The following is a 10,116-nucleotide window of genomic DNA, read 5'->3' as shown; positions in this document are numbered from 1 at the left end:
AGGGGCTGCCTGCGCACATAGGGGCAGGCGGGCCGCACCAGGGCAGCCACCGCCCTCCCGCCACCCTGAGGCCCCGCCCTGCGGAAGGCGTGCGCACGCGCGACTTAGCGACCGGCCTGCCTGCTCCGGCACTGGCGGCCCGCTGGGCGCATGCGCACGAGAACATGACCCGGCGCCGTATACATCTCTTGGGTTAATTTTTTGGTTTTCTGTTCTTCTTTTTTTTTTGCCTATGCTTGCCTCTGACATTGGTACACCACCCTTCTGAAAAACAGCATTTCGAGAGACTTTCCACGCTTAAAGAGATAAAGCTCTGTTAAATGAGCTGTGACCTTTCAACCGCCAGGGGTTAAGGGTTACTAACAAAATGGCGGCCGCAGCTGAGGGGGAGAGCGTTGGCGGGGCCCGGCGGGCGCGCTGCTGAGGGGCAGCCTCGCGCGGCCTGGGGAGCCCGCACCGTGCCGGTGGGCCGCCCCTGCCCTCCATGCCGGCCGGCCCCAGCCCACTGCCCCGGACGAGAACGAGCCGCGGGAGCCCCCGGCCCAGCCGCCGCCCGGAGCAGCGCCCGCAGCGACGATAAGGTCGGGCCGCGGGGGGCTCTGCGGTGCCGCTTGCGTTCCCCCCTCCCCGCTCACTCGCCCCCCGGCACCGTCTGTCTCGTCTGTCAGCGGAGGGTGCTGCCCCAGCCGGCTGTCCCAGGAGCGGGGACCCCTCGGCCGTGCCTGCCCAGCTGCCCCGGCCGCGGCCTTCCTGATTCAGTAGCTCCCATCTCCACTGCCCGTTGAGTCGGTTGATTTACGTGGTCTCTGCGGAAAGGAAGCACGCAGCGCCTCAGAACTGGTATCGTACCCCCAGTGGAGAGAGGGGTTGTGTGCTGCACTCATAAAAGGTTATGTAGAAAGACTGAAGGTTGTTTGTGTTGTAAGTATGGTGCTTATTCGAGCTGAAGATGCATGACTGTTGGGAGTCACAGATCCCCTGGGGAGATGAGTGATCAAATACGACCTGACACAGGGAAAAATCGAAGGACCCATCAAGCAAGGATGATGTTGATGCCAGTCTGACGGTCAGCAGTGTGTGTTTAGTGCTGCTGTTCAGGATGAATAGGAAGAAAGGAGACAAAGGATTTGAGAGCCCAAGACCATATAAATTATAAGTATCCATTTTTTTTAAAGTTGCTATACTTGAGACCAATGCACGTTTGAAACAGACCACAGGCTGATTACTAATTATTTACCTGAGAAGGTTGGAACTATTGCTTATGGTGTAGCTTGCATTCGGAAAATGTGTGTTGTAGGTGTATGTTTTGTGTTAATGGACTCACTCACGGACAGTGAGTCTGTCAACCATGCAGTCTCATTTTACAAAGATACTTACACTGTGCTCTTCAAACCTTGGAGATCTCTCCACACAATACCAGCACTACAGATCAGGCTACCATGTTTCATTCTTACTGCTGTGTCAAACCCTTTTGACTTAAGGGCTTTTTTATATATAAAAAAAATGCTTGCATTTGTGGCAAGGAGCTTTGTTAAGCAAATTGTTATTCTTACACATTCATTATTTTGGTTGTAACCAAGCTGTAAAGCAGGGATTTCAGTGGATCTTTACATATTTCTATTTATACGTCCTTGATTTCTTGATAAATCTGTAACACAAATGGATTTCGAAGTAGAATCACTCTTGTTCTCATATACATTTTAATGTCTAGGTAATGTTTGAATCCATCATTGGATACTCGATGTTATCATTTTCTTCTAGGAATTTTTATTGAACTTGCTTGACTGAAGCAAAGTCACTTTTTAATGCACAGGGTACATGAGTATGTGCATATAATGTGTGATGTCGCATAAAAGTTGAATTATTACAAGGCTGTATCTTGAGTCGTGAATAGCACTACTGTGAAGGGTGGTGAAGATGCCACCTACTACAGAAAAAATTTAGAAATAACTTCTGATGTTTTAAAAAAGTTGGAATTACTATTTGTTTTCCCTTTTTTTAAATCATGGTTTTATTTACCAGGAGCTCTAATACATCATTCAAAATTTAAGCAAATGCATTTGACTTGTTTAAAATACATATTTTGATTGATATATAACCATTATTTAAAATAATAATTTCTTATGACATACCAATTGTAAAAGCACATACTATGTCTTTTTTCATGTACAATACCTGCTTACAGAAATTATGTATGAGCGTCAGCTCACCAGGTACATTTTCCACAGGTATCTGATTGCAAATACTACAGCTGCATGCCGTTTCTAATAGTGCACATCACTAAAGTGTTAGAACTGGATTCTATGCCCTTAGTAATACTATATTTTTACATACTGTTACGTGATGTTCAAAGTGATGTTGTTATCTTTCTGTGTTACTAGTAATATTCGTACTGGTATGATACTATACTTTGATTTTATTGGAACTTTTCCGATCTTGTGTGTAACTTCTGTTCATTATTTGTTTTGGACCATGTAAGAGGTTTAGACCATTATGAATTCTCCTTATATAAATATGTGCTCTATGCAGTATTTATCTATATGTACATACATCCTGTATGACCTCTCTGTTTTTTTTTAAACTGGGTTAAAAGATTATTTTAAATGCTGGCATTTGTGCAAAACCTTACTTATTTAAAATTATTATTTTTTTTTCCAGCACAACTCACCAGGTAGTGTGTATCAACAACATAAATTTTCAGAGAAAGTCTGTTGTAGTAAGTATTTCTTAATAAAATGTGAAAGTAGAAATTAAAAGTCTGGGTTTTCTTCATGCTTTTAGAGGAAACAACGACACACACAAGCTAGTTATGTTCTTCAGCATCTTTATATTTTATACTTTCTAATCCGATGCCTCTCATAAATCTGTCATTCCTTGAGACGTGTCAAGTAAAATACGTTCTAATTGTGAACACTTTAATTTCTATAAGGAAAAGCTTTCTAAAAGAAAGTCACTGCGTGCTAAACAATATTACAAAGCAATCTGCAATTCAAAATTGACCTTCAACACACTGTTAGCTAATGTTATGGAGGGTTATAGAGTTTTCTAGCTTATATGTGAGTTCACTGGGGCTTTGAAGAGACTTTCACGATTTCAGGCCTGAAGTCATTGAGGCTTTTTGTGAATTTAGATACCTGCTGAAATGGATTCTGCTTAGGTTTTAAAAATCATTGTCTCAAGCTCAAATACCAAAACCTAAAACATAGTGATGAAAAACATAGTGATGTGAGCACCTTGAAATCTAGTTGATAGAGGCAGATCATTTCCAGTAAAACAAGCATGATTGTCAGTAATTTTGAAGTTTTTTGGTTTGTTTCGTTTTATTTCACAGCTGGGAGAATTCACCTGTTAAATGATATGAAAGAAAATGTATTCTAGACATCTAAAAGGGCAAACTGATTTCCTTTTTAAATAAAAAATTAACATTTTTTTACCTATGATTTTCCTTTGAAAAGCATTAATAAGAATTTTCTTTATATATCTCTACTTTGTGGATTGGTAAAGATTTTACAGAGGGTTTTGATTTGTGTTTTTATAGGGTTATGTGGAACTGACAATATTTCCCACAGTCGCAAACCTGAATAGAATCAAACTGAACAGTAAACAGTGCCGGATTTACAGAGTAAGAGTCAATGATTTAGAAGCAGCTTTCATCTATAATGATCCAACGCTGGAGGTTTGTCACCATGAGTCAAAGCAGTAAGTGATGTGTTTAAAACTCTGCAGATGTAGTGTCTTCTGTTGCAGTTAAGCATGACCTATTTTATTATACTGGCAAGTTTTTCCTGGTGATTTGCTAATGGTAACATAAGTTTCAGACAGAAACAGTTAACTTTTGATATGGTGACTTAATTTTGGAGAAGTATTTTGGCAATAATTTTGATTCATGCTATTCTTCTTTGGAATTTCTTTTACTAATATTTCTCTGTACTGTTTTGTAAAAGTATCAGAAGCTTTTTAAAAAGTACTTTATGGGGAAAAAAGTGGTGGATGCCAGTAGTGTTCTCAGTGCTTTAGGAAAATGTCCTTCTCGTGTGTTTTTTCCCAGTAAGAATATATCTTTGGCTAAAACATTTTGTCTTAGATGGACTTCAGGTTTATCTATGCCCAACTCTTATGCTCATTTATTTAAAGAAAATTTGGTTACATTATTGTGGCAATAGCATTTTGTTTATGTTCTTGTAAAGAACATTTTACAGTGGTGCAACTACATTTGTATGGGAGTTCCACGTGAGAGGATTGCCCTTAGTTTTGGTTTTTGTGGGTGTTTTTGTGGTTTCTTTTTTGTTTGGTTTTTTTTACTCCAGCATAGTTGGTTAAATCAGTTTGGCTGCATCAGTATAATATTATGTAGACCAAAACTGTTATGTTCTGATAATTTGTCCTGCAAAAATTGTCCTGACTTTTATGATATCTAAGGTCAGATTGAATGATCATTTTTGTTCCTTCCTGGTTTTAAACCTAAGAATGTTCATATGGTATCAAAGTTCTTGGGAGTATTTCCCATTTTCCTATTACGATTTTGTAAGATTTGTTTCTGATTTTATTAAATATGTCTAGATAGCCTTATATATAATCAGCTTATTACTTTGAAACAAATAATAGGAATAAGGCAAATCATGTGACTGTATCAGGTTAACTATTGGACTACTAAATTAAGATGCTTATTACTGTCCTTCAGCTGTTTGTTTTGTCCCCTTGGACAGTGATTGCTCTGAGAGATTTGCTAGCTGAAAAGATGGAGAGGGCTTAGTAAGTAGCTTCAGAGGTGATATCACCTTGATTAACTCATACAGCTGATGAAGGCAGATGGGAACTAGCTAGACTTATTCTGAAGCAACAGAGACTTCATACAGTCCTGCTAGTTAGATTTATGAGAATAGTGGCATTCTCAAATGATGTAGCTAGATCTATAAGAGGTTGTCTACCCATTACCTTAATGACTAGAGCCTTTGAGGTGTTTCTTAGCCCATCTCAGTTTTCAGGTTAAACCTGACAACTTCTCTGACTATTGTCTGAAAACTAGAGTATTAAAGAGAACTTCCATTGTTCAGTTACTGAGGTTCAAGTGCTACTTTTTATCCTAAGCTACGCATCATTGGATTTGAACTGTTTGTTTATGGCAGACACTCTGTATTCCTTTATTAGTCACTCATGCAAGAGTTTCAATAATTCAGTTTGCAAATACAATGTTCATTTATATAGGACACTGAATTGGATATCAGAGTTCTGAAATTTTGTTTGAGTCCTGATACTGAACCACTTGAGTCTATTAATTCTGTAATTCCTGTCTGTTTTGTGACTTGGGTTTTTTTTGTTTTGTTGTGGTTGCTATTGCTGGGTAAGTCACAAATTCATGACCCTCATCGGGGGGATTCTAATTGTTCTCAAGAGCTAGAAAGTAAACCTTTTGGTCTTTTCATTATTTATTAGCATCATAGATTAGGGTGTAAGTCCTAGCATGTTATCTAAACTCACTTTGAAATTTGAAAGGAAAAGTTCCAAATTCATTCACCATCTGATATTGAAGAGCAAGTTTAAAAACATGTAACTTCCCACTTGTTTTGGGGAAATGATATGGGAAGAGACTTTGGTAAAAATGTTGTATCTGTTTGCCCATGGTGCTTCTCTTATTGAAGAACAAATGTTTTCACTAAGTATTCTCTTTTGATTTTACTGAAACTTATGTTCGTGTTTTCACACCTTCTTTTGGCAGCTTGGCTGAATTTACAGTTTGCTGAATTGTTAAAGAACTTCTAATGGAAGTGCTATATATGTTTAACAGTGGCTGATATGAAATCACAGAGTCCTTTAGGTTGGAAAGAACCTATTGAGATCACGTGGTCCAACCCCCTGCTCAAGCAGGGTCAGCTAGAGCGGGTTGCACAGGGCTGGGTCCATTTGGGTTTTGAGAATCTCCAAGGATGGAAACTCTGCAGTCTGTCTGGGCAACCTGCTCCAGTGTTTGATGACCCTCACAGTAGAAAAGCATTTTCTTACATTCAGATGGAATTTAATGTATTTTAACTTGTGTCCACTGACAGGACGAGAGGCAGTGGGCACAAACTGAAACATGGGAAGTTCCATCTGAATGTCAGGAAACATTTTTTTTTTTTTTTTTTTACTGTGAGGGTGACTGAGTACTGGGGCAGTTTGCCCAGAGGGGTTGTGGAGTCTCCATCCTTGGAGAAGATATTTAGAAGCTGTCTGGACATGGTCCTGGGCAACTGACTCCAGGTGGCCCTGCTTGAGCAGAGGAGTTGGACCTCCAGAGGTCCCATCCAGCCTCAACCATCCTGTGATTCTGTAATAACGGAATCCTGAATAACTTCCGGAAGAGGTGGGAAAGAAGCAGCACTTAAAATGATCAGAGTGAGCACTCCATTATGTTAAGAAAGGGATCAGGAGAGATAACTGTCATTTTGTGGAGAGAGTGAGTTTCTTTGTTTAGCGTCCAATGGTATAATGGAACATCATCCTTTTTTTCATATTATCCTGTTTAAGAGCAGTGAACAAAATTTGAGGACAATGCATGCAAAGTGAAATCGTGTCTCACACAGGGCTACAGTGGCCTGTGATTTTCACTGCTGCAAGTTTTCACATTGCTATTCAAACTTAATAGAAAGTCTCTGTATTTCATAACTCCTGTGTTATTCATAGTTACGAAAGACAGAGGTCACCAAATATTCTTCACGAAAAACTAGCATGCCTCTCTCCTTTATCTCAGAAGTCAGAGACTACCCGGGTTATGAAGAATTACGAGATGTGTATTTTTTCCACTGAAATACCTGGTCACAATTGCGTATGGAGCATGATGGTAGCTAAGTTTTGATTAAATACAGCATCTCTGCTCTTAAGGCAGGATTACAAACAGAAATGCTAGAAATCTAAAAACTTTAGAATTAGTACCTCAAAAAAAATTTCATAAGTGGGTTTCCTCTGCCCTTCTTTACAAAGAACTGCTTCTAGAAACAGCAGTGGTTTATAGTAGTCTTTATATCTAATCAGTCCTTGCTCTGCTGGTCATCTCTTCCAGGTTCTTGTTTGTTACGGCGTGTTTAGCGATGATGTCCGTTGTATCCTTGCAGCTGAGCTAGGTACATCAACTATTTTGAACAGGACACAGATTAGTCATCAGGTTTTGTTTCTAGAGTTACAAAGGATAGTTACCTTTGCATGGTTTTCTTCAGTAGCCTATTGAACTAGTAAATGTGAGATTAAGATGGTTCTTGGCAAACTGTTTATTTAAAATAATTTGTTTTATATCTTTACTCTTTCCTGTGGTGTTTAGCAAATAAACAATTAGTTCAAGTTTTAAGGTTTTAGGTACAAACATTTTCTTGCTTTTGATAATGCTTTTGGTTTTCTTAAATGTTGAATTCTAAAAGAATACATAAAGTATATAGAAAAAGTTGTTAATTTAATGGACTCTTTCCTACTTTTTTTATCAAAGTTAAAATATTTTAAAGACTTCTTACTCCCTTAGTTAGCAACAAAGTTAAATTAAAAATGGAAAATCCTGTATTTAAAGCCACTGTAATTATTTCTTTGGGAAGACTTGCTACAACATCCGTTACTTGAGAGGTTATGTTCGCTGGGATGAGGTGAAGGTCAAGTGAAGTGGTTAATTGTTTTTTGTTTATGTTGTGCAAATTTTGGCATGCAAGAAAATGTAGTTAAAAGAGGGCTGAGAAAGTCAAGATTAAACAGCTTTATGAAATACAAGCAGCGCCGGCTGAAATTGTTTCTGTCTCACCACGATGTTCTCTGCTACTTCTTGGGTGAGATCTGTCAGATCAGCTCTTTGTGTTCTGAATTTGGACATTCAACTTGTTTTCAGGTCAAGTAATACTTTTGGGTTTTATCTTCTATTGATGCAAAAATCATTGACATGAGGTCTCTGTCATTTCACATTTTCAGTGTTGCGGAAGGTGAAACAATTTTTTTTTTTTTTTTTTTTTTGGTCTTGTATATTGTCACTTCTGCTGAATGACAAAAAAACCCTCACTAAAAAGGTAATTAAAAATTGATGAATTTTGTAGAAAATGTTAGAAACCTTTAGTTAGTACATTAAATATATTTTCAGCTTTGATGCCATTGCCAGTTTATTCGTCAGTCCCAAACCATAATTTCTGGTAACAACTGAAAGAATTTTTAAAGTTTTGTCTAGAAATAAAGTCAGTCTTCTGTCTTGTAATTTCCTCTTGAGGCTTCAGGACATCATAGCTTTTTCATATCGGAATAGTCACTTCATCCCTGACTGAGCAAACATCTGAATGGTGCTGTAAGGTGTAAAACAATTCACATCGTTTTACCATGTGTACACAAGGTGGCAGAGAATCCCATTTTGCTCATACTTTTGAGTTTGAAATCCTGCAAAGACTGCAAATAGTGTTGGAGAATGTCTGCTTAAGTCTTGTCTTAGGGCTGTTGTTGAGTGCTACAGCTGCCTCTGTTCTTGCCTTCCCTCTTTTCCTTGTAAATTGTTGCTTTCTCGATTCTGTCAATATAAGGGAAGTGGGATTTATTTTTCTGGGCTATAGCATGCAGAAATCCCACAGTGTGTGTTCTGACTACTGAGACAACTGCTTGTATCTCAGCCCCTTTTATGTTAAAATGGGCAAAGGAGATCTCTATTTTCTTAATCCTGTGGGTAAGACTGTAAACTGTTAAATAGCTGCAGCAAAAGTTTGGAGTTTTGATGCAGTGGTTTGAGCTGTGATAAGTGAAGTTTGTGATGATCCTGGTGTTGCCTGGTTATGTGCTTCACATGTCCGTGTGATAACTGTGGCGCAGGGTTGAGAAGCTATTGCATTTTATTATTACTTCTGTATAAAGGAAGATACGTTTTTGTATAGCTAGCTAATGTGCACATAATGTTTTCCTGTGCATAGGTACTCTATTCAGCATAATTAACCTTCAGCAGCATATACCTGTTCATTCACTAGTTCAGTTTTGGATTATTTTTTTTTTTAACTTGAAGCCTGTAGTTTTTAAATATTAAAAACATATTTTGATATCCTCCAACTTCACTGTTGCTTTAGTTTCAAGCAGCAGTAAGCTGTCCAAGAGAGCAATGTGGTAGCCTTCAGGGCATGTCTTGCAATATTCTTTCTTCTGAGAAGTCGATGATCAAGCCTTTAGCCTATGCACAAATAGAAAAATTACTGCTGGACTGAGCTTATGTTGGTTTGCTGCAATAAACAGCCTTCATTTCCACTGGTATGATGCTTATCTAGTTGTGAATTCATGATAGACTTTGTTAGAAATAAACAGAGGTGTAGAGAGCTTTTGAAGAAAGAGATGGCAAAGCCCTTAACTTTGGTGAAGAATGAAAATTAAGTTTTTCAGTGTGCCAAAGATTCAGATCGTTGCCTTGTTAATAAATTACCTATATGTGTACATTATATATGTATATATAAAATATATACTATATCATATATTTTGGGGTTGGACTCCAAAAGCAAGTGCTAATTGTAGTTGTGAAGCAAAGTAGAATAGTAAATGAATTACAGGTAATGAAGGGTAATGAATTACATGTGGATCAAAGACCTTATTTTGCCAAGTTGATGTTGAATCCTATAGGAAGAAAGTGGTTTATAGACTGTATGTTTGGGCTGTGTAGCAGTTTACTAGCTGCAGCGGTGCTACTTATGAGAGATGCTATGGAAAGTTGACATGGAGGTATTTGGAATCAATGAGTAGCTTTAAAAAAATAAGTCTCTACAGGATTGCTTGTTTCTAGTCAGTCAGCAAGCATGCACTTGGGCTGTAATTAAGTGTTTTGGGTGAAATTTGGTAATAAAATGTATCTCTACCAGGAAAAAACATGAATGCATATTACTTTTTCATTGTCACTCTATACTTAGCATTAGGAAAATTTATCTTTGTTCCTTGGGCTGTACCTTTTGGCATGTGCTCTGTTTTTGTTAAAAAGGCCATACTTGGCTTATTGAGAATAGTTCAACCTATGAAAAAATTAATCTGTGGTACTAAGCCTTTAACGGATTCCTTTTACAATGAATCACCCATTTGAATTGGAACACTTCACAAAAATAGAAATATCAGAATAGACTGTTTTCCATAAAATGTTAAGCCCTGTGGAGTCTACCTTTC

The 10,116-nt window shown here is 38.2% G+C and overlaps 1 protein-coding gene across 3 annotated transcripts in view; it reads left to right on the top strand.

Moving 5' to 3' along the window:
- Positions 1-215: 215 nt before the first annotated feature.
- The window catches only part of TAF2 (TATA-box binding protein associated factor 2), a 63,959-nt gene continuing 54,058 nt past the window's right edge, over positions 216-10,116 (top strand). For 2 of the 3 annotated variants that reach the window (XM_075495183.1, XM_075495184.1), the window contains exons 1-3: positions 216-1,153; positions 2,663-2,716; positions 3,539-3,699. In XM_075495183.1, coding sequence (XP_075351298.1) covers positions 1,100-1,153; positions 2,663-2,716; positions 3,539-3,699 — 269 coding nt within the window. In that variant the 5' untranslated portion in view covers positions 216-1,099. The remainder of the gene's footprint in view (positions 1,154-2,662; positions 2,717-3,538; positions 3,700-10,116) is intronic. The other variant, XM_075495182.1, reaches the window with a different exon arrangement.

Source organism: Mycteria americana, chromosome 2, assembly GCF_035582795.1.
Source record: "Mycteria americana isolate JAX WOST 10 ecotype Jacksonville Zoo and Gardens chromosome 2, USCA_MyAme_1.0, whole genome shotgun sequence".
NCBI classification, from domain to species: domain Eukaryota; kingdom Metazoa; phylum Chordata; class Aves; order Ciconiiformes; family Ciconiidae; genus Mycteria; species Mycteria americana.
The sequence above is the reverse complement of the archived record's forward strand: the minus strand, read 5'-3'. Positions and strand labels throughout refer to the sequence as shown.